At 41.9% G+C, this 25436-nt stretch overlaps 1 protein-coding gene across 10 annotated transcripts in view; it reads left to right on the top strand.

The window, feature by feature from the left end:
* Positions 1-25436, top strand: part of TSPAN4 (tetraspanin 4) — a 506481-nt gene that overhangs the window by 254979 nt on the left and 226066 nt on the right. The window contains exon 1 of one of the 10 annotated variants that reach the window (XM_077931602.1): positions 8399-8528. The exons of the other annotated variants lie outside the window; for them this stretch is intronic. Within the exon in view, the coding sequence (XP_077787728.1) occupies positions 8462-8528 (67 nt within the window). The 5' untranslated portion in view covers positions 8399-8461. Of the gene's footprint in view, positions 1-8398; positions 8529-25436 lie in introns of those variants that run through there. 10 annotated transcript variants of the gene reach the window in all.

Genomic DNA, 25436 nt, shown 5'->3' with positions numbered 1-25436 from the left:
AGATTTTTAAAAAGGACAAAAAAATTGGCTTCCAGGTGGAAAAATCAAAATTAGAGTCAGAACTACTTGAACCTAAGACGAAAGTGCTTTCAAGAATGTATAACTTGTTGCTTAAATGGAATACTCAAGACGAGACAGTTAAATCAGCCATGATAAAATGGGCACAAGATATTGGGTACAACATTATGTTTGAAGACTGGGAAAGGTTATGGACCACCGGTATGAAATTCACGGCATGTAGTGCCTTAAAAGAAAACATTATGAAAATGATGTACAGGTGGTACATGACCCCAGTCAAACTTGCAAAGATATATCATTTGTCTGACAATAAATGTTGGAAATGTAAGGAGGCTGAAGGAACATTCTTTCACCTTTGGTGGACATGCCCGAGGGTGAAGGCTTTTTGGGAAATGATTTATAACGAGTTGAAAAAGGTATTTAAGTATACCTTTCATAAGAAACCAGAGGCCTTCCTCCTGGGCATTGTAGGCCAGAGAGTGCTAAAGAAAGATAGAACTTTCTTTCTATATGCAACTACAGCAGCAAGAATTCTTATAGCCAAATATTGGAAGGCACAGGAGCTACCCACACTGGAAGAGTGGCACACGCAACTGATGGACTACATGGAACTGGCTGAAATGACTGGCAGAATCCGAGACCTGGGAGAAGAGGTAGTGGAAGAGGACTGGAAAAAAATTAAGGACTATTTACAAAAACATTATAAGTTATATGAATGTTGAGAATTTGCTAAGTTTTGAGAAAAACATGCTTCAGTATTGAGATTCGGAAATGATTGAAACTAAGTTACGATTGAGAAAAGTTTAACTTTTAGAGTAAATAAATAGATGAAAACACAAAAACACATGAAACAAGGTATTAATTTGCTGTTTATTTTTATTGTAAAGAATGCAGGGATGGAGGATGTGGGGAAGTCCAGTTGATGATGAAAAAAGATTTGGAAAAATGAATTTACTTTTGTTTAATTTTTTCTTCCTTTTTGTAAAATAGCTTTTGTTGTGTTATTGACGTTGTATTGACGATGTACTTTGACCTTGGAAAACAAAGCAATAAAAAATATTATAAATAAATAAATAAATAAAATGGAAGTTACACACAAGCAAAAGTGTTACATTACCCAACAATGCCTGCGATACAACCAAGATCTTTCTATAATGTCTACTCACAACTGAGATCTTTCTCCTGGTTCTTCTTCTTCTTCTTCTTCTTCTTCTTCTTCTTCTTCTTCTTCTTCTTCTTCTTCTTGTTTAGTCGTGTCCGACTCTTCGTGACCCCATGGACCAGAACACACCAGGCACTCCTGTCTTCCACTGCCGCCCGCAGTTTGGTCAAACTCATGTTAGTCTCGTCCTCTGTCGTCCCCTTCTCCTTGTGCCCTCCATCTTTCCCAGCATCAGGGTCTTTTCCAGGGAGTCTTCTCTTCTCATGATGTGGAGCCACAGCTTCAGGGAGATCTTTCTACTATTAATTGAAAGCTTCCTATGCCCATGTTTTGTAGCTTTCCTGCAGCATGGTTGATGGATGAAGGCTGAATTGCCCCATAATTGCCTTGGCAAGATTCTCCTAACTACCCTCATCAGCAGAAGACCTGGGCAAGAACTTCTGCTTGGGTAATGGGGCTTTCTCCACTCTCCTCTCCTGCATGCCCCCAGAAATTGTATTGTGTGTGTGTGTTGGGAGATGATTCCATCTGGCAGGCTGGAATGTTTGCACAGTCAGAATTATTGAAAGAGCGAACATTCAATTCCGCCCCTGCATATTAAATCGTCTTTTGTTCCCTTTGTGTGTTTATATGCATGTTTGTTAAATTGCTGCTTCATTTCCATTTCCCCTTTTCTTTCCATTATAGTGAAATAGCACTATTTCACCATAATGGTAAATAAATAATGAAAAGAAACTAGTAATGTAATACCCAATCTTTGGGGAACACTGGGTGATTAAATAAGGGGCAATTCATCACTGATCTTCCAGCTGCACTGAGTAGGAAACCAGTAAAATTGGAAGAACCTATACTGTAATCAGGAAGCTTTACATTTGAAGGAATAGTTACTCTAAAAACAACCTGTTTTTAAAAAGCAAAAATCCTATCACAAATCAGGCCTGGAAAAACTAGAGGAGGATGAACAGAATGCAATGATTTGACAAGGATTCACTGTAAAAAGTTGCAGTTCCAAAGCAACCTTTGTTGATTGCCTTACCTTATCTATATCTCATATCAAAAGTCTGGTGTTTTTTTCCTCATTTTGAAGAAAAGGGTAATCCAAAATTTGCTAAACCAAAGGTTGAGTGCTTCTTTTTAATCTTTAAGCCTACTGCATTCATTGCAGGCTGTTTATATTCAAAAGAAGAGAGAAAGCACAGCAAACAATTGCAGATATGAAAGTATTTATCAGCCCTAAGCTGCCATGTTTTATTAGTTTATATCCTTACCTTCTGGCTCCGTTAAATTTGCAGGTTTGTTCAGAATTATTTATCAATTGAATGGTAACCACTGTAATAAGGAAGATGCATGATACAGCTTATATGCACGAGTCAAAAAGCTTTGTTTTTAAGCACACTGCTCAAAATTCAATTAAAAGGTCTGTTGAAGTAAAGGTGATTTGTTTTACTTTTGCTCGCTTGCTTTTGCTGCAGCCTTCACTACAGCTCTATTTAGCGAAGTTAAAATGTGAACCATTTTTTATTACAGTGTAGTGGGGGGAGAGTGAGAATGCGCACAGCAACCATCCTGCTCTTACCAGTTTATCAACTAAGGATTCCAACTGGGAATTTACACATTAATAGAGGAGGATGTAGGAGAGTATTTCCTTCAAAAGCTACCATAGTATGATTTATTTATTCTCCTTGGTGGAGTCTGTGGCTGCTGCCATTTTAACTACCCAAACTACAGACAGAAATAAATTTCCACTTCACACTAGCGGTAGATGAGGGATTCTCAGGAGGGGAGGATTAGGGAGGGATCCTTGTGATTTACTCCTTATAGAAGACTGATAGGAGTGATTCATTTCTGAGCAGGTGGCATGGCACACTGCACAACGGGAAGACAAAAAACAAACAACACAAAATTGAACCTTTATTATTACCCAACCCATCTAACTGGGTTGCCCCAGCCACTCTGGGTGGCTTCCAACACACACACACACACACACACACACACACACACACACACACACAATTAAACATTAAAAAACTTCCTTGTGCAGGGCTGCTTTCAGATGTTTTCTAAAGTTTGTATAGTTACTTATCTCCTTGGCTCGGGGGTCGCATAACTCCAGACCGTCCAACATTTCTCTGTTGAAATAGAGATATCCTGCCATACCCTCCAAATTTTCTCCAATGAAAATAGGGACATCCTGAGGAAAAGTGGAGCATTCTGGGATCAAATCAGAAACCAGGATTGCTTCTGTAAATCAGGGACTGTCCCCAGAAAATAGGGACACTTGAAGGATCTGAGAGTCTACTTGGCCAAATACATATTGAGAATATTGGTGTGTGCACATTAACAGAGGCAGAGGATATGCCAAGCTGAAAAGTAACTATCCTGGAAATAAAGAAGAGTATATAAAGGCTGGTAGCAAAACCTCTTTTTGAAATTGGAAATAATATTTGACATTCCACTGGGGCTTTGGAGTGTTCAGTGCATCGTTCATATACACTGGAAATTTTACACCATCATATTTATCTTTACAACAACCTTGTGTGATAAAAAAAATCATATTATTTCATTTTAAAAGGACAAATCTGGATGCCTTGGAGGGCTGCACAAGCGCTTCAAATCTGCTTTGGTTGTTTAGTCTGAATTTGCCAGTATGCTATTGAATCCCACCTGCAAAATGTGATAATGTCTTTGCTGATCAATTGGTGGCTGGAGGAGCCCTTCATGTTTGGGAGAAAGCATCCTAGGTGCATAAATAATAGTCTTTGGGGTGAAAGGCTGTGCAAGGTAGCCAGAGTGGGGCCCTGGATTGCCTCTTACCAGTGCTGGCAAACATCTGTTCCAAATTGAAGGCCACGGAATAAGTAAATCGTTTAAGTGGAAGAGGAGTAGGCAGCAAAGATCTACCGTATTTTCCGCTCTATAAGACGCACCAGACCACAAGACGCACCTAGTTTTTGGAGGAGGAAAACAAGAAAAAAAATATTCTGAATCCCAGAAGCCAGAGCAGCAAGAGAGATCGCTCTGCAGCGAAAGCAGCAATCCCTCTTGCTGTTCTGGCTTCTGGGATAGCTGCGCAGCCTGCATTCGCTCCATAAGACGCGCACACATTTCCCCATACTTTTTAGGAGGGAAAAAGTGAGTCTTATAGAGCAAAAAATACGGTACCTCTTGCTATATGAAACCTATCTTGTTGAGTTGATAAGAGCAGATCAGGCCAAACTACGAGGGAAGAGAGGGGATATATTTATATGTAAAACTCCAGTTAGTATTGGATGTTACAGTGTTTTCGATTTGATACAGAATGATCCAACATTAGCATTATGCGATGTAAGCATTTTGAATTTCCCAAGATGAGGTTTTTATACTGAATGTTTGGTGCTCGCTTTCTGGCATTTAGTGTTATTGAATGTTTACTTCTGAAACAAAATTACTTGGGACACTGCCAGCTCAGATGTTCAATAGCAGGAAATACGTTGTGGATTGAAAACACACACACACCATGAGTTGTAATCTTCAATCATGCAGGGCTGTTCGGAGTTGTGGTGAACATTTGCAATTTCTGTTTCTGTGTGTCTGTCAGATATCCATAGCCATTGGTAATCTGCTGGGAATGATGGAAACAACAGGTTACAGCAAGGACAAGGGCTGCTGTGATCAATAGAATAAATTCCCACTGGGAAATGGACTTTGAAGTTGCAGGTACAAACTGAGGTTTTGCTTATCCTTGTTTTTATTAGCGCAGCAAAAACACATATTGGACACGGATTCTAATTTCTGCTTCGTTGGGGATACAGCACTCAGTACCTTAGAGGATATATTTGGGTGATATTCAGAAATAATTTTGTCCAGGATTTGCACCTGCTATTCTTTGTACAACAAATAAGGTGTTTTCAAACCAAGAATATGGTTGCAAATATTGTAAAACTGCACTTAATCCTTGAGCACTAAGGGAATTGGGCCAGCGGGTGTGGAGCACAGGGTCTGAGGCTGCCTTCCTACGAGAAAATGAAGAACAGGTACCTTATGTGAGGAGTTCTCTGTTTGCATTGGGATGTGTGTGCAAAAGGAGATTAGAAAACAATTAACTGGAGGACGTGGAATGAACTTGCTGCTTTGGAATCTGCTCTGTTTGCTCCCCCATCCCCTTTGCATATACTCCTGAGGGAGCAAGGATAGCTATGGTTAAATATTCTTAACAGCACTAACCTAAACATCCTTACTTAAAAATAAATTTAATGTGGCTTGCTTCCTAATAAGCATGCTTAAGGAGTACAGCCTCAGTTAGCCTTTTATTATATCATGCCTATTTAAAGGTAAAATATCAGGAGTCAGTGTTGCAGGCTGCAACGCTGCAGTTAATGTGACTGCAGGAGCAGACAAAAAACCCACTTAAAATAACACTGCCGATATTGTAGCACTGGCAGCCACTTTCCCAATAACTCCATCCTTACCCCTCATCAGTCATAATGTGATTGGTTCAATATTGCCATACATTAGCTATAAATTGGCTGTTCCAGCTTACTGTGTATTCCCTTGTTGCTCTCTTATCATTGTGGGGTGTGTGTGTGTGTGTGTGTGTGTGTGTGTGTGTGTGTGTGGATTTGGCCAAGTCCAAAATCCTTATCTCACCTGGAATACTGGAACCTAGGGAATGGACACTTCCTATTCTGTTCTCAGACTTGATTTGGCTGTTGAAGCTGCAACCTGGTCAGATGGGTGGGGTACAAACAAATTATTTTATTTTATTTTATTTTATTTTATTTTATTTTATTACTACTACTACTATACTACTACTACTACTACTACTATTCTAGTGATTGAGATAGAATGTGAGTTTAGGGGGCATGCTCCATGTATAAAAGATTATGCACATTTAGTTTCCTACACATGCATCACCAAAATATAAATGAGCTCCTCATTTCAGAAACAAGAAGTGATGGTAAGAAAAAGAGACTTGCTTATTGAGGAACTTGTTGTTTTTTAAACTTAGTGTCTGTTGTTGCTTCAGTTCTGCCCCTTTTCTTTTTATTAAGACAGTGATATATTAGAAATTGTTTGATTATAAGTGCTTGTGAAACAATAGAAATGTAGTTGGCACCATTTTGTTTTAATAACTGAAGACATTCACAGAGGAGTGCAGTTTAGAGCTTGGATTCAACAGATGTTTAATGGACTTGTTCATACCAAGATCCCATGAGTATTTATCATTTCTCTTTAAGTATTTAGCATCAAACATAACTTAATATACACCCATGGAGGAAAATTGTCTTTGAAGCAGCCCCAGGTCTATGGCATTCTGTAGACCTCAGCAGTTGTTTTTCGTGCTACTGCTGTCAAGTTCAATTCCTCTGTGCAGCAGAAATCATGGGCTTCTGTTGTGACTTTAGGATTGTAACTGAACCTGCTGCATAGAATGTGTGTATCTGCTGATAAGAATTCATTATATTGTCCTTTTAGGAGCTACAGTTCTTTCTGGGGAGATAGTTTTGTTTCATCCCTTCTGCATTTTGTGGGTGTGTCTTACTTGAGGGATTGCAGCTTCCTATTCAGTAGATATGGTATTATCTACAGTTATTCATGTTATGTTACTTTGTATTATACACAGAAAGCTGCTGAATCTTCATCTGTTACGCTAATGGCCCTGGATGACTGGCTGAGGTGTCTTGTCTCCTAATAGTGGAATATCTCCTTGATTGGTTAGAACAGAGATTTTCAACCTTTTTGAGTCCATGTCTCCTTTGATCAACTACATTATTTCTGCGGCACCCCTGTGGGGCTCATGAGCCCAGCTATGTCACCCCTCGCCTGCAGAGCTGTCAGCCTCTTACCCTTTTTCGAACACCCTCCCTTGGGGAGTGTTCCCTCAGTCTCCTCTCCTCTCCCCGGGAGTCCTCTGGGCAGGTGCTGCCGCCTCCGCTGGATTGCTGTTCCACCATGTGATTGTCCTTTTTATTTTTATCCATCACCAAAGCATGTTTCATGTTTATTGTGACATTTCCTGTTATTAGGACATACTGAAGCTTGTGTACAGTGGACCCTCTGGTTACATTACCTTTGGGTAATGTAGCTTTCGGGTTGCGAAAGTTTATTCTTCCGGGTTTCACTGTGTGTGCATGTGCAGAAGTGCTCTATTGCTCCACGCGTGTGCGCAGAAGCGACGCCTCTATTTGCAGATTTTCCGGGGTACTTACAGACCCCTGGAAAGAATTACATTCGTATCCAGAGGGTCCACTGTTTTTGGTCTGTTTCTTCGAGTCCACCAACCTGTTTATGATGAATGAGGTGCATGAGAATCAGGTATCCCAAACAGAACAGTCCACTTCAGGCACAATGATCTGGGTTTAATAAATTATGGTTTATTAAATCATGAAGGAACATTGTGCCCATGTGTTCCCTTTCCTCCTTCCTTTTCTCACATGTCATAATATAGTGACCCAATTTACACATCACATTGAAGCAAATTGTGATTTAATGTGAAAGTTTCCATAGTGTTCCTCCCTGCTGCTGGACTGAGCTTTGGGGGTGGGGGGGTGGGATGCTTTATCCTGGGAAAGTGCCCAGTTTGCCCTTCCATAAATAGTATTTGGATGGGCACAAGGGTCATTCTCAGTGCAAAAAAGACCTGGCTTATTAGAATGAGGTCTACAATTGAACTGTGCCATGGTTTTCAGACTTAAGGTTCCTTTACCCCTGTTTCTTGCAACTTAATATTTCATAATTTTCATGTCTGGAAAGAGATTTCTTTCCTGCTCCTCCTCCACTTCTTCCTTTTTCTTTTTTATATCAGTTGGGGGATAAAATCAAATTCCTAAAAGAAATATTGTGTGCATATGAAATTAAGCTCCTTGTTTTGGAGGAGCTGTCCCTAAAATGTTTACAGTGAAAAGTAAGAAATAAATTACACACACACACACACACACACACACACACACACACACACCCCATGGATCAATAGCCTGACTTTTTGATTGTTGTCAATAATAGCAGAGTGTAAGCTCACTTTTTCCTGTTAGCAACTGTGCAGTTTAAAAAGCTACAGCAAATGCCAGAGAACCATAGATCCCTAAAACACATCCTGAACTAGCTGGGAATGGTTTTTTCTTTAGAAGTCTTTATAGAACAGAGAGGCTGCGGCTGGTCAAGGGTAAAAATAGTTCCGAGTTTTCAATTGCTACATTCCTGCTGGAGCCTGAAATCATGAATCAGGACTCCACTCAGACACTGCAAGGCTGAGCAAGGGAGCTGTGGTATGTAAGGCAGGAGGGGAACAAGCAGCAAGCCGAGATGAGCGTACCCACAGCTTCGCTAATCCTTTGGGATGGACCTGTCTTACTTGTGCAGCCCCAACCAGGTACAGTGTATGTGGTGTTGTCTTGGGTTCTGGTGGCTCTCTCTAGCACCATAATTATGTAAATACAATGATGACATGGTCTGAACTGTGCAAAATGTTTAATTTCCTCACCCTCAACCAAATTCAACTTTTTAAGTTCTCTTTTGTTGCACATGTTAAAGCTGACAGAGCTTTTAAAGTCCTATGTGTTGGCTAAAGTTTTAGATATACACCTTCTGGCCACTTGCTATGCTTGAATTTGAGTTCACCTATGTTCCTAGTTCTTAGGGAAAGTTTCCAGCCGCCAATTGTTTGGGGGGAATCTAGCTACTGGAATTTATAGAGATCCCAAGCCGCTCTCATCTGGCCAGAAGCCTGATAAAATTAGCACTACCTCCAAGGCAGTTTTCAGCAAGAGAAGTTGCTAGAGATGGATAGTTCAGTTTTCAGTATGCATTAGTAGAGTGTGGTGTGTCTGGTTGTGAATTAGAGCCTAAATTATGTGAATGATAATACACATGAATGAGGTCAGAAATAAATAGCAAGGAAGTTGCATTATGGATTATGGAGATCAACACCAATTTAGGTTGTAGTGCTGATCGGACTTCTTATCTGGCGTTCAGTTTTAGGGAGTTGCTGGAAAGGAGTTGGTAAGGCATAAGGATGTAATTTTATTTGTATAATGTATATTTATTTAACTGCTGATTTTATTTAGATGGGGGGAATTAGGCCAACTGTTTTTTTAATTTCTGACTTCTATCAATAATGTTAACATGTACTCTATGTAAACAGTTTAGAATTTTTTACAGGTTAGCACTATACAAATTCTGATAAATTCATTGTTATTTATTATATTTAATATAAATAAATAAAATTGGTAAAATGCTAAAAAGGAAGAACGTTCATATGGCTTATCATCATCATCATCAAGTATTTTTGATTTAATAAGATCAGGTATAACTCAAAGCATAGTTCATATTACATCCAAAGATCACAGAGCAGTTCACGGCATAAAAATACAAAATAAGAACACAAAATACACAATAAAACAAAAAGAAACCAATTAGCCCCCTCCAACAAACACACTTAAAAGGCCATAGCATGTTTAATCAACTGAACACCTGGTTGAAGAGAAACGTTTTCACCTGGTGCCTAAATATATGTAATGATGGCGCCAGGTGAGCCTCCCTGGGAGATAAACTTCATGTAGAAGGATCATCTCCCTCCACCAACTTGGCAGTACTTACCTTCTTATGAGCCTGTAGTTTCATGCCCTACAACAGTGTTCCCCAACCTTGGGCCTCCAGCTGTTTTTGGACTACAACTCCCATCATCCCTCGCTAGCAAGACCAGTGGTCAAGGATGATGGGAATTGTAGTCCAAAAACAGCTGGAGGCCCAAGGTTGGGGAACACTGCCCTACAAGACTGGTAGTATGACCCCATCATCAACACACAGTTGGTATTTTTCAGGTGGCCTCTGTCCCCTGAGATCAAGCAACCACTTTGCACCAAATGATTAACGTCCTTTTAAGTCTCCCATACACTGTACTGACATTGGTCTGGTTTGTATGCAAAACCAGTGCTTTTTTCCTGGGGGGAAGCAGGGGGTATGCATACCCCTAAACATTTTGTGAATCTTTGTACTTTTGTCCATTTACTGTATTTATTTTTCTGGATTTGAACTATAAAATGGTGATTTTCTTGAGTCAAAATGAGAGTACTGTACCATTACACTTTTTTTTAAAGAAAAAAAGCGCTGAGCCAAACTATGACATGCTATAGTGTGAGCTAAGCCATGGTTTGACTTAGCATTATGTGCAACTGTGGGCTTGTGGTTTGTGGACCACAGCACAGCGGGCTAGGGTTTACTGGGAGGGCTAAGGATTCTGGATGTGTAAGACCAGCGTGAATGATATGACAGCATTTTGGAATGGAAAACAGCCATAACTTTATTGATTATAGATGTAAGTAAGTTTTGGCATAGGCATTGGGTATGTATAGGCATTGGGCTTTGGCATAGGCATTGGGCATCAATGGCTGGCCGCGTGGGTCAACCCCACCCCACCTCCTCAGCATCTGCACCAGGCCATAACTGCTTCCCCACAGAAAGGGTAAGTTGTCTTCGACTAAACAAGAATTGCTTGTGGTTGATACTCACGTTATCTTTGCGGGAGACAAACCACAAGCTCTAGTTCACATGTAACCCTAAGCCAGACCATGACTTAGCTCTCTGTAGCGTTGGAGCAGCAGGACCAGGAAAGGAATACAATGGCCACCAATTTCTAAATGGGTACTAGCATGCTTGGTTGTTCATGCTAAGCCATAATTTGGCTTAGTGTTCTGTGCAAGTAGAGCCATTATACTTGGGCTTTCCAGACAGTGTTTTATCCACCCTGCCTCTACTGTCATTCCTCTGTGCCTTGTAGACATACAGGGAACCAGCAATCATTCTGCAATTAAAAAGGGGTCATGTGCAATGCATGGGCATATTCCATTCTCAAAACAAACATGTAGATATTCCCCACTAGCAACAAGGATAATTTTATGTAGCATTGAGCCAATCAGGATTATGAAAGACTGTGATCACTTGCCCTAAAGATGGCTCTGACTTACTAGTGGCAGATATAGAGCATGACAGTTAGGAGATTTGAGAGCTTGGTTTGTGTATTTGTATTTTATTGATCATCTGAAGAGAGCACAGTCATGGCAACCTTTTGTGTTGGCAAAATCCCTCTGACACATGATATTTCCATAGCTTTCTTCATTTAGGAACAGGAATCTTACAGAGCATTGCAATTATAAGGTTAAGAATCTTCCACACAGCATTTCTGCAGAAGGGTGTGGATTCTCATTATTTGTGTGTGTGTTTTCCTGTTCCCTGTGAGATACCCTGTTGTACTATCAAAGAATTTCACCCAGTCTTAAAATACTGTATTGCATGACAGGCAAATCTCCAGCAGTTGCGGTGTGGGTGTTTCACCTGTCCCATAATTTTCCTATTAATATCAAAAATGCAAAGGATATTTGTGGCATTTGCTGATAGTTTATTGTACTGTTAGTATCTATGGGAAACTTGCTCTGATGCTATATGTCACACACCTCACTTGTAAGACCCTGGTACATTTAATCGTCTCTCCAGTTGTCTTTTGAATACTGCCGTCTACTGACATTTCTGCAAAGGACTGGACACAAGCTTATCTTTAAGCACATGAGTAGTTTCATAGCCATTCCACTTTGTTATGCCCAGAGTGAAGTAGCTATTTAAGAGCTTGGCACGATCAAGGCAACATTGCACTTTTGTAGGGTCAAGTTCTAAGCAAAACTACTAAGTTTAGTGACAGTGCCCAAGTCAGGAATTGTAGTCAGCTTGTCTTTTGTCCTTATGACCTGTACTCCTGTGAGAAGCTTGTTAGGTGTGAGCAGCAAGATTTTTCAGGCTGTGACAAAGCATATTCTTTATGTAAGTCTCTTAGTAGTTAGTATTCGTTATAAATAATAGTTAGTGTTTCCAACTGCAAAAGAACTTGTCCAATTAATGATATGTGTGTACATAAGACATTGAAAGAAGTGGGCTTAAGCACATTTAATTCTGCATTGCATTATGGCCAATAAGTAGAAACTTAAATCTTAGGAAAATCTTTAGAATGTATGTTACTTCTACATTCTCAAATTGTTGGAGTAGTTGTAAACAAGAAGGGCATTATCTCCACATGTGGTGGGCTTGTTCAGCTGAGAAATCTTGGAAGGAAGTAATCATCCAGGCAATTAGACAAATACTGCAATTAGACAAAACTTGAGAACCTGCTAAGCACCTTATGAGGTTGTTTTAAAGATTTTGCTCTGGATAAATACGACAGATTAGCAGCAAATCTTATAGTAGGGGATAGCATACTGAATATTTGTCATTGCAGTGCTTCATGAACAAACCCGTTTGGAGTATTGTGAATAAGCAAGATTTAGTAATTATATTAAAATGATACAAGATTAATATCAAATTGACAATTGTGAAGCAGACTAGGGTCAACCAGGCTTTATGTTGGGGGGCAGAACCTCAGTTCGTTAAGTTTATTTATTGATTTACTTTATTGGGGGGCAGCTGACCCCCTCCCCCTTGGCTATTCCCATGATTGCAAAGGATGCCCTATAAATTTCCCATTACAGTGGTACCTCGGGTTAAGTACTTAATTCGTTCCGGAGGTCCGTACTTAACCTGAAACTGTTCTTAACCTGAAGCACCACTTTAGCTAATGGGGCCTCCTGCTGCTGCCGCGCCACCGGAGCACGATTTCTGTTCTCAGCCTGAAGCAAAGTTCTTAACCTGAAGCACTATTTCTGGGTTAGCGGAGTATGTAACCTGAAGCGTATGTAACCTGAAGCGTATGTAATCTGAGGTACCACTGTACTTAGGGCCCAACTGCACATGAACAAGAGGCATGCATGAATTCCTGAATTTCTTTCAAAAAGCAGCTGCAGTCTACCCACCCTTGATTCGGATAGCAGGGGGAGAAGGATTAACTCTGTACCATTTTCCCAGTGAACACCCTCAATATTTAACTAGTAGTGGTATATGCGACAGCTACTGGGGCCGAGACAGTTTCACCCCAGTCCAGTCCAACTCCCTGCGATGCAGGAATCTTTTTGCCCCAACAACAACAACCTTGTTGCTTCAAGGAGTTGCTTTTTTTCAAAAAAAAAACACCTGATGCTGTCCAGATTATAAAAAAAAAATTCCCTTGTGCAAGAGACTTCTATTTGTCTGCCACATTCTGCTTTTAAGCAAACTCCTTCGTTTTACCTTAATGCCCCTCTCTATTTCCCCACACTGCTTTCCTTAAAGGTAAAAAGACTTCACTTTTTTAAAAAAAAACAAAAAACACAGCAAACCCTTGGCAGCCTTCATGTGCTTACAGGAAACCCCAGCTGAAAATGTCCCAGGGTTTCCTGGAAAGGCAAGTGCCCAGGAAGGCTGCTGGTTGCAGACCAGCAGAGAAAAGATTTGTAGAACGAAAGAAAGTGCTCCTTGGCTGCCTTGAAAGGAAGGTGTGTGCAAACTCCTTACTCCACTGAAAATTTCTCTCTCCTTGGATAGTTTCCAAGCACAAGCATTTCTTTTCTCATTATTGAATGGAGAATTGATAAAAAATAATGTGGGATAAATTTTTGCATAGCTCTAGTTCTTGGCTTCATTGTCCTTTGGAACCAGCAGAGTTGCCAGCTGGACAGCTGCAGCACTGACTTCCCTTTTAAAGGCCTCCAACATTGCCCCACTCCTCCACTGTATATGGAACTTAGCTGCATCTTAAAGGTGGGTGGGGGGGAAAGCAATGGCATGGTTGTGCGTCCACCACAGCAAAGCTCCCCCTATCTTGTGCATGCACATGACTCCTGACTATATTCTCCTGTTATCTCTCTGAGATTACCTGAGAGAGTATTACTATGCTCAGGGGAAAACACACTCGGAGATCACATTGATTGTGTGTCTGTGTGTGTGTGTGTGTGTGTGTGTGTAGAAATGTCCTGAAGTGCCTAACAGGAAGCCAAGAGCTGAGTTGTGCTTGTTTTTGGCACACATTGAACAAAGAATGGCAGAAACTCCAGGCAAGTTGCTTAAGTAGTTTCACTCGGGTTAAGGGTCACTTTGGATTAATCCCAAAGTTTATTTGGGGAAATGTTTTGTTTTATCTAAATTAGCATACTTATCTTTAATGTTTGCTTTAATAAGAAGCTGCAGTTCCTCAGCACTTCTTTTGCTTTATCCTTGCAACCACATGTGCTTTGCCAACATTGATTTAGCCTCCTAGGAGCCATTTCAGATAACATGGAACGTGCTTCCAAGTTCTTATCTTGTCTGAAATAACCCTATGAGGTAGGTCGATGGTATTTATGGAGGGGGGGGGCATTCCTTGGCTGCACTGCTGAATATTTCTCAAGATGAGAAATGGTTCTACCTCCACTGTCACAGGCATTATGCTTCTGAATGCTGGGAATCACAGAAGGCCAGAGTTCTGTTGTGCTCATGTTCTGCTTTGAGGTTTCCCATAGGCAACTGGTCGGCCACTGTGAGAACAGAATGCTGGACTAGATGGGCCATTGGCCTGACCCATGTTCTTGTTGCTAACACTATCTCATAATGCCATACTCTCCAAAACAAGGACACACACGTGCTTATAAGGCCTCCTTTTGTCTCACAGATGGACCTGCTTGCCCCAGCCCCCCAGGATTTCCCCCCAAATCTGTTTTGTGCTTTTGGACTTTCTTCTAGTTTGCCGATACCTCCCCTTGGTTTGGGGTGGTGCCATGTTGGCTGTGTCAGCAATGGCATTCGCCTCCTGAACATTGTTTATATTGGTTTTTCATGTTTTATTATATGAAGGCCATAAAGGTGTATAATTGTTTAAGAGCTTACACAAATGGTCTTCTTTCATGAACAATAATGAATGAGTCTGTGAATGGGAAGGAACCTTATATGATATCAGCATTTTTAGGAAGGATGGGGAGAAGTGATCCACACAAGCCTTCATGGTTAATGTATGTAGCACCAAGCCACAAGTTTGCATTATGTCTGGTGGCATTTGTGCATGGAGAATATCAGTTTGGTTCAGGATTAAGCAGGTGGCAAAAGATTTCCATTGCGTGCAGCTCAAGTTTGGAGGCTTTTTTTTTTTTTTTGCCTCTTAGTATTCCTGCATATGCACAGTGATACCGCTTCTGGGACCTGCAGAATTCTAGAAACAATGTGCAAGGGAATGAGTGCAATCAGTTCATGAGACCCTTGCAGGCTGCAGAAACAACAGCTGTTGGTACCATTGGTTCATACATGCATTGCAGGGCAGTTCTTTTCTCATGATTGGTGTGTAATGCAAGTCACTGCTGGCAGCGGAGGTGCTGAACAGTGAGAGCGTTGGTAAGCTTGGGTGCTGTCTCATTTTGTTTTAGTACATGTCAGTCTGCAGCATCTAGCAATCTCCCATCCTAACTAGCAGCTCCAGTGCACTAGCAGGGCATGTGCTCTCCTCTTTCAACTATTTCTAGCTAGCATTTCCACCACAGAGTGTAAGACTCTGTTATGGATCATGAGCTAAGAAATCCATCACATGAGATGTGCACGCTCATCGCATTTTCTGTCTATGAGGCTGTGGCATAGCTAATAGCTGAAGAGTCTTATTCTGGCAATGGGTAGTTTTTTGAAAGCAGTAAAATGTTCGTTCTCATCATAGGTAGCTTTATCCGATGGATGGTGAGTTAATGGAATATTAAGTGTAGAAAATGACCTTTCATTGAGAGTGAGTTATGAGGGCGAGAATTGTGACAAAAGTCTATTGCGTTTCTAAAGTTGTAAGCAGAACTGAAAGTTAATGCCATTTTGAGAAAAGTTCACTCAGGAATCTATCTGACAGAGATGCTTGGTAATCATTTTAGCTTCAATTATATAAGGCCACATAAAGTATTTGCTTGGAAATTCTCATGCCATAAATACAGATGGCAGGTACTAAAACAAATTGTCTCGTAAAGAGATGCTACAAAGCAAGGAAATGAAACACCAAGTCCTGCAGTTTGTGATCCAAGGTGAGATGGGGGCAGAAGTAGCCGCATCTCTCCCAAACCCTTTCCCCTCCTTTTCCAGATTCCTCTTGACCCTGTGTGTGGGAAAGTGTGTGTGTTGGCAGGGTAGGTAGATAATATTCTGGCCCCACCTACTGTTTTTATAGTACATGAACACCATAATACTGTATTGTGAGGTACCACTCCAGTGTCAAAGCACAATATGTCAGCTGTACATTTTTCTCCACAGGGACTGTTAAGAAGTAACATAAAATGCCTTTTCCCAAAGAGAAACAAAAACATTCCATAGGATGCTGCCTGGGCTATTAGCACTTCCAGGAAGAGAGAACCTTCACACATTTCCCCATTTTAATGTTTTCATTCTCATAGTAATAAATAATGTACTTGCTTTTCATAGGTGTAGATGTGCTCAGCCAGGCCTGGATGACTGTGGTATGCAATCCAAATGGACTTCTTTCCTGTGAAATGTTTAGCTGGAGGAGGGAGGGCTTCTCTTCCACCCTGAACCAGAGAGCTGCCTATTTGGAGTAGCTGCAGGTCTATCATTGTGGGTGTTGTGTGCTGGAGTGTGGAAGCGCTCTTGTCCTAGGGCCATTTCATTAGGCCCAGCATGCTAGGTCATTCTTGTTTCCTCTGAGCTTTCCTGTTGATGGGACTAGAACTATTGCTGACATGTGAATGACTGAGTGTCATAGTTTTTGAAGGAGCACAGAGAAAGCACAGAATGTGGCATAGTGCATGGTATGTAGCTCCGTGAAAATCTCAGCCATTGTTTTAAAAAATAAGTTTTTAGCCCATATATGTGGGGAAATATCCAGTGGATACTGCCACATGGTGTGTGCATCTGATTGAAGTCTGCAGTTCTGCAGCTTGGATTCCAAATCCTGGGAATGAATTAAGCACTGAATACTTGCTTTTTGTAATAGTTTGCTTATGTTCCTGTTTCTAGACCTGTCAAAGGCGTTTTCTCTAACCTAGAATAATGGAATAGCCTTTTGCCTACTACTCCACCAAGAAATTTGATCCTTTATGAACTTTTTGTAGAGAGGGAGGGAGATATGGAGTCATTCCATCTTAATATCTCCTCCCTTAAATATATTGTTTCCAGTGTAGTAAACCTCCATAAAAAAGTAATAGCTTTAGCTAACTTTTATGTTAACTAAATGGGCACACCCTTTTCTCTCCCTCCCCTTTGTTTTATTGCTGATAAAATATTGCTGTGGGATTGTTTCATTAGGGTAGTTGAAATCGTGAAACTCAAACTGAAAATAGTGTGACAGATGGGAAGAGAAATGCTGAAGACTTGTTATACTGTATGTCTGTGGTCACACCGTCTGTTTTGTAGACAGATGCCTTTTAGTTCACCTTGTACATCTGTAGCCTTAGCAGCAGGTGCTGCTTCCAGACAGCTGAATAACGCCGGTGTGATTTCTGAGGAATACAGAGGACATCTTGTTGTATTGTTGCCATAAGTGAGTTTGAATGGGGGAGATGGAGTCTGTGGTGTGTGTGTATGTGTGTGTACATGTTGGAGGTTTGGAAGATGGGAGAATGTCCTGACAAGAAAGGGGAAGATGAACCTTTCAACTCTGCTTGGCAAGGAATACATATGAATAGAAAGGTGTCTTCCCTGCAACTGACAGTGCAGATTGAATGTGAGATGACTTGTCTCAGAAAGACAGGGGCACAAGTTCACTTTTGAATGGGGGACAATCTGCCAAACCTTTCAGAATAAAATTAAATATGTAGTAGGTGAGAAGTCAACATATTCCCCCCTGTTTTTGAAAGGATAAGTGGCTTTACGCAGTTGTCAGAAAAGCTGTTGAGTTTGAGTTTCTTTTCCTTTGCCATCCCTCTGATGAACTGGGGGTTCTGGTCCCCAAAAGCTTATGCCTTAATAAATGTGTCAGTCTTTTATGATGCCACAAGACACTCTGTTTTTGCTACAACAGACTAATATGGCTACCTGCTATGAAATTTATCAGGCCTGGTACCTGCTGAGATGACAAACCACTTGAGTCCTGAGGCATCTCTTCTCTGGAGGTGTAGGCATGGTTTCACTTCTGCTAGCCAACTATGAATTACGTTTCATTGATCACATTGAGTTTCATATGAATTGAGTTTCATTGTTGCATGTGTAGGTCCCCAGGCCACCCCTCAAATAACTTCACACATAACACGTAATTTTAGTTTTGGTTTTTGGGCACTATTTTGGCCACAACTTTATTAAAATACAAAATCAGTGAGTGGTTGTTTAGACATTGGTTATGACTATCTGTCCCCCCGCCTGGGACAGAACTGACATCCCGAGGTCCGATCGGTAGCCAGTAGAAGAGAAAGTCAAACTGGGGGGTCATTCGAGCTAAGCGTCGGACCCACGCCGCTCACCCCAGCAGCTCCCCGAAAGCTTGCCTGCCCGGTCCTATAACAAGGATTCCCATAACAGGGATTGGGCGGCCCTGGTCCCATAACAGAGATTGGACGAAATCATGGCAAGCCCCAGGATTCCTTTAACGGAATTCCCTTCAGCGCAATAGGAGGGGCAGACCCAGCTGACCCCTCCACCACCAGCATATTATAACCAATGCCTAACCGCAACCTTACAAGTTGTGACAAATTGCTGAGTAGTAGGCAAAAACCAAATGGCACAGCCAATCACCAAATGGCAAAATTCCTACTAGGCCCCCGCTCCAAAGCAGACGACCCCATGACAGGCAAAGCAAGGTCAACCGGAAAGAGGGCGGGCGGGCGGGCGATCCGATGCACTCTGCAAAGAGAAAGAGAAACCAGAGTGCACCAATATTTAAAGACTATGGTCCCACCCACCCGATTTGCAACATACAATTTGCCCCAGCAACCCGGTAACCCAATCATGATGCCAGGCAACAACTATTAACCTGCCTGGCAACAAGAGGCCTGGCCTGGTGGCCCACACCGCAACACGTGCTCTCATTTATTGGAGAACATGCTATCCCAAACAAAGATTAAATACCATGAGTTCTGTTTTTGAGATTCCCTTTAGCTTGGGAGTGAGATTCATCATTTTGACATCTACAGGTTGGAATTCTCATGCTTGAGAATGGGAATTCTCATGTATCCAGTGTAGAAGAGGGCTGAAAAAGGTGTCTTTATAATTAGTATATGGTAGGCGTGGTTTATTTCACCCCATATCAGTCTGAATAACAGGGAATGCGGGTAGTTGTTTCTTTTGCACAGCAGAAACATAAATGGCTGGCATGTGTCACAGAGCTTGCTGGTCAGTAATCACACAATTCAAAGTTGGAGTTGAGTATCATGCCTAATGAGTGCAGCAGCTCATTTCCGGTGGTCTTGCTCCATGAAATCAGTTGCCGAGACTGAAAGTCCCCACCTCCCCATAGCCACCTAAGTCCCCTCTTTTCTGGGGCTGTTTTCAAGCAATCAGAGACTGTGTGCAGCCTGTTGCCACACCACTGGTTCTGGGAGACAGGAGGAGGGGAGCTTGTCACAGCAGGAGGGAGAGACACCCATGACTCTTCACCAGCCTGACTCATCTCTGCCTCTTGACCTCACTTCTCCCACTTGCCTGCTTCATCTTCTGCCCCTGATTCTTGACTTTTGTCTGCCACAGGCTCTCCTAGCTCACTAAGCCCTGCCACCCCTTCAACTTCTGCCATCTCCTCTTCCCAGTCTTCTTCCTCTAACCACCCATCGTTGTCCCATCACTGCTCCCCAGACTCTGAGCCTTCTTCCCTTGGTGGTTCCCCAGTCGCTTCCTCCCACTATTCCTCTGCGTCCAACCAGTTCCATGACATCACATAAGTCTGAAACTGGCCCCTGAAAAAGAATGTGGTCCATTAAACTCAGACCTCTGAATTCTGTTATATCTTAGCCAAAGGAGTGAAGGACGGAAGGAGCATTTGTACCTGCCACTTCTCTAGGGCAGCATGGAGCATTCCCGGAAGGATGGGGGTGCCAGTGACTGGTTAGCTCCATGTTTGGAGACGGTGTGCCTCTGAATACCAGATGCTATAAACCAACTTCATGGGAGTGCTGCTGTCCTTGTGCCCTTGTAGCAGGCTTCCTGGGGGCATCTGGCTGACTACTGCTGGAAACAGACTGCTGAACTCAGTGGATGCTTGGTCAGCTCCATAGGAGATCTTCTTATTAACTGGGGCACCTCCAAAGGAACAGGTTCACTTTTAACTTCAAATGCTCCCTCCCCAATCCCTTCCAGGAAAATAATTTTAAAACATAGCAAATTCTTATGCAAGTACTTGATCAGTTTGATAGTAAGAACACGAGAGGTGCCCTGGCATATTTAGTCCAGCATTCTTTCCCTTTTTCCATAGGCCAGGTAGATGCCTATGGGAAGCCCACAAGCAGGACTTGAACTCATTAGCCCATGAGCTCATTTCCCCCAGTAACTGGTAGTACATCTTGTCTGACTGGACTCTGCTAACATACAGTTTCATTATATGACCCCTGGTATTATAAGAGAGTGAGAAAAACCCTATCCACTCTCTGCTTACCATACCTAATTTTCTACACCTCTTTCTTGAAGCCTCTCCCCGCACTTGCCTTTCAATCCCCTAAACTAAAAAAGCCCTAAATGTTGTCACCTTTCCTTATAAGATCTTGCTCCAGTCCCTTGATCAGCTCTGTTGCAGGAACTAGAATGATACACTGTATTCCAAGTGTGGTTGTTCTGTAGATTTCTATAAAGGCGTTACAATATTGGATGTTTTGTTTTTGTTCCCTTTCCTAACAATCTTAACATGGAATTCACTTTTTTCGCAGCTGCTGCACAAACCTCCATTGAGCTGCCTCTCATAACCTCAAGCCATATTGATTCTTCTTTGGATAGACTTGTTCTCCTATATGCTTGATAATTTCCAATATTCCATAGCTGAATTTGTTGGAAACGAGCCATTTCCTCTTCGTGATACCATGTGGACCAAGTGATTTCTGTGGGGGAAGAGGTGGGCAGCTTGTCTTCAGAATCACCTCACTTGGAGTGAAATAAAAAGGGCTATTTCTAATTCCTATTAGTCCCACAAATCCTACTCTCAGTACTATACATTGGCTACTTTCTTTCTCCCAGATCAAGGATCCATTTAGACCACAACTCTTGCCATCAGTAGACAGTCAGATGCCACTGGAAAGCAAACAAGCAGGGCATAGTAGACAGAACCATCGCCTGTCATTTTACCTAAGTGTCTGGTAAGCAAAAATATACTGCATATCAAGTTAGAGGATCCATTCTTAGCTATCCAAGCTAAGCGCCTTTGATACATTTGTCCTCCACACGCTTGTTTAATCCTTTCCTAAAGCCCATCTAAGCTAGTGACCATCATCACATCTTACAGCAGTGAATTCCGTAAGTTCATTATGCATTGTGTAATGGAATGCTTCCTTTTGGTGTCATGAACCTGTTGGCAATCCATTTTTTTTAGATGACCACAAGCCCTGATGTTTAGAGACAGAGGGCTTATCCACACTTCCTTCTGTTCCACTGTTTCCCCCACACCCCTGGGGAAAACCACTCATGAGCACTCAATCAGAGCAAAAGGCAATTCGGGTTTTCTTTGGTTTGGCACTTGCTCTGATTTAGCACTAAAGAGCAGATTTTCACTGGGAAAGGTGTAGGTCAAGTGGAAAACCACTCACACTTTCTAGGCACAGGACAGGCAGATGTAGACAAGCCCAGAGAGAGAATAGTTCCTCTTGGTTTTGTCTACGGTCTTGTGCTCTCACACTCCCTGGAAAGACTTCTTTTGTGTTTCTTGGCCCCTTCATTTGTATTGATACCTTGGGGTGGGAGTAGAGGAGAGGGATTGTGACTCAGTGGCAGAGTACATGCTTTGCAAGCATAATGAAGTTGTTAAACTGAAGGTCACATACAAATATTAAAAATCCAGGATCACCAACCTTTGGGACCTTGTGGGGCACACTAGCAAACCAGATATACTATTGTGGCCACCACAAATGTACCACAACCATATGCACAAATGAGCAAATAGCAATGAAAGCTGGTATGATAGTGTGAGCCGAGTGCCTGTCTTGAACAAGCGAGGCCAGATTTCAGCTCCCCATACAACCCACTAAGTTGTCTGGTTGACCTTCAGCTAGTCACTATGCTATAGGTTAATGAAGCTCAAAGACAAATTGTGAAGACAAAATTATTATCACTTTAAAATGATGCCTAAGGCACCTCTTGCATTGCTAGGCACCGTTCCAAGGGTCATAAAAAGGAAAGTCTCTGACTACAGGCTCACATTAAAGACTGGACACCTCAGAGAAGGAAAAGCAAAGGGTGAACGATGAGCTCAATTCAAAATGTGAGGATGAAGGGATGGGTTTTTAATAAAGGTTTAAAATTAGAAGCTGAGGGAGCCATGTAATGTTCAAGAGGTACAGCATTCCAACAGAAGGGAGCAGCAACGGAAACATGGCACAGGTGTAATGCCAGAGTTACATTTTTCAGTAAAATGGGGAAAACCTTGAAGGAAAGGCAGTATAAAAGGTAAAGGGACCGACTCTGGGGTTGCGGCACTCATCTCACTTTATTGGCCAAGGGAGCTGGCGTACAGCTTCCGGGTCATGTGGCCAGCATGACTAAGCCGCAGTATACAAATGTGAAAATACATGAATGTGAGTAGTGCAATAATAAAACACAGCCTGTAGGCTTGTGACCCTACAGATATTTCAGTCCCAGCCAACATAGCCAGTAATCAGGGATGATGGGAGTTGTAGTCCCAACATATGGAGACCCACAGGCTCCCCATCCCTGACTTAGAGATACTGGTAGTAATTTTGAATTATCCAGTTGTTCATTATGCCTGTATGTCAGCTTTAACATCCAAACTCTTAACTTTCCAACTCTGCGGCTTTGAGGAAATAGCGACTGGTCTTTAAGATTTCAAGCTCACCCTGGCTGTAATGCTGTGAAGGTAGGGGCTAGTAATGTGAATTGGGTCTGATAGTTAAATGGCATGTTTGGAAGGAAATCCAAAGAGTTGACATGAGGAATTATGTGGCAAAAGGGATTGAGAGAAGAGTGGGGTGGGGCGGGGTGGGGGGGTTGGGAGGCAGCCATTAAAATGCCAATCTCTTCTCAGCCACTTGAAATTGCAGCTTAAATTTAGTATCATTTCAAAGCTCAGAATAATCTTTTATATGACTTGGAGCAGAAGCTACGTTTTCTCTGTGGTTTTAGAGAATATTGCCATTTAAAGAGATGTCAGCATTTTCAAGGAACTGGAAATTGAGTTGCTCAGAAAGTATAGCGCCCAAGATGGCAAAGGCTGTGTGGAGTACAGATGCAGAGTGGGGGGGGGGGACGTTTTTCTCTTTCTTTTTCTTCAAAGCCCTCTCCCCAGTCATGACATTGGGTAACACTTTAAAGTGACTTGACGAGTGACACAGTTTTTTTCTGGCAATAAACTTCATATCTGAAATACAGCAAACTTATTCTGCCAATCCTCCTCTCCCCCCTCCTGCAAACGTTCTTTTTTGTGTGAATGTGAAGAAAAACATATTGCGCATTATCAGCCCATTTCATACCCTAGCTAATTTGAACTACTTGAATCTAAGCTTCTTCTATAAAAAAAAACACGCACACAAATTGAGGGCACTTAGTTTGATTCAGTGGGGTTAAAGTTGGTTAAATCCTAGTCCTATTTTAAACCAAACGGAAATTAAGGCTAAAAGGGTCCATAATGCAGCTAGCACTTTTGCCCAAATCCTTAATAACACCTTAGATTTATGTTTTGTCATATCTCACAATTATTTGATTTCTCCTTCCTTAATTCCCGAAATCTTCAGCTTTTAAAAGTTCAAAGCAGGGGAGGGGAGCCTGCAACCTTCAAAATGTTGCTGGGCTCCCCACTCCCTTCAATCCCAGCCAGCACGGTCAGAAGCGTGACTCCTGAGCCTTGTATCTACACCTGAGACTTTACTATTATTTAAATAAATAAATATATCTTCCTTACTTCCAATGAAAAGTTATCTGCCTGGATGTTTCGGGGTGGGAGCTAGGACAGGTTACTGTATTGGATATCCAAAATGGTATGTCCCAGAAGCAGTCTGGCAAAAGTGTGTATTTGTTACTTAAGGACTGCAGTGTCATGATTTTCATGCCTGAATGAGCCATGACTGCAAAGTTTTGTATCATGAAGCTTGTCAACAGAGCTGTACGAATCTTTTACATCAGTACAGTGGCACCTCGGGTTAAATACTTAATTCATTCTGGAGGTCCGTTCTTAACCTGAAACTGTTCTTAACCTGAAGAACCACTTTAGCTAATGGGGCCTCCTGCTGCCGCCGCGCTGCTGCTGCACGATTTCTGTTCTCATCCTGAAGCAAAGTTCTTAACCCTAGGTACTATTTCTGGGTTAGTGGAGTTTGTAACCTGAAGCGTCTGTAGCCTGAAGCATCTGTAACCCGAGGTACCACTGTATATTTATTGATGAACTATTGTAGTCACCTGAATTAATTAAGGAACCCCTTGAGTTTGTAGAAAATGTTCATTATTTCTAATGTAAGTGCTTAAAAAAAGGAATGTGGTTTCCCAGACTTGGGTCTCCAGCTGTTTTTGAAATACAGTTCACTTCTTCCCTGACCACTGTTTCTGCTAGGATGATGGGAGTTGTAGTCCAACAGTAGCTGCAGACCCAAGTTTGGAAAGCCTGCTGTAACGCTTCAGGTAATGATGGGCTATAACTGCTGTCTTCCCTGACCATTGATCATACAGGCTGAAGGGCCTTGGGTTTCCTATCCCTGATTTAAAACAAGAACCACAGGTGTCAGACGCCATCTTAGAAGTGGCATTCTGCTTCTCTCTCACACAGAAACCTTCCAAGTAAATCCAAGGGAGTTGCTGTTACAGACATAATCTCCTGTGTTTTTCTAACTACAGTTCTATTCACATGCAGATTCAGTGGATGGATTTATAACTCATATAAGTAATGGATTTAAGTTTCCGAAATCTGTTCACATTCTCAGCTGTGCATCATCGGATGTTTACAAATTTGGCCAAGGGCTTTTGTGTATGTGTGTTTTTAAAGCCCTGGAAAAATTAGATTGTTGCCCTTTTCCCGTCCCCTCTTCCACATCAGACTTGGTGTCCTGCTGTGTCCTAAACAGCACAGCAGCAGCAAACTGAACGAGGAAGTGTTGACCAATACCATTTTCTCACTTTTTTTTGAAAAAGTGCCTGTCACTTCTTTACTGCCCTTACAACTATATCTATGCTCTTGGCAGCTGGTGGAGATCAGAAGGCCCTGGAATGCAGGGGATACCACTCAGCTGATGAGCTGCCTAGCTGCCTCCAAAAATGCAGGCAGGCATTTGCATAGCTGAAGCAGCTGCCCCAGGATCTTGCC

The sequence above is a fragment of the Podarcis muralis genome, chromosome 1 (genome assembly GCF_964188315.1).
Source record: "Podarcis muralis chromosome 1, rPodMur119.hap1.1, whole genome shotgun sequence".
NCBI classification, from domain to species: Eukaryota; Metazoa; Chordata; class Lepidosauria; order Squamata; family Lacertidae; genus Podarcis; species Podarcis muralis.
The sequence above is the reverse complement of the archived record's forward strand: the minus strand, read 5'-3'. Positions and strand labels throughout refer to the sequence as shown.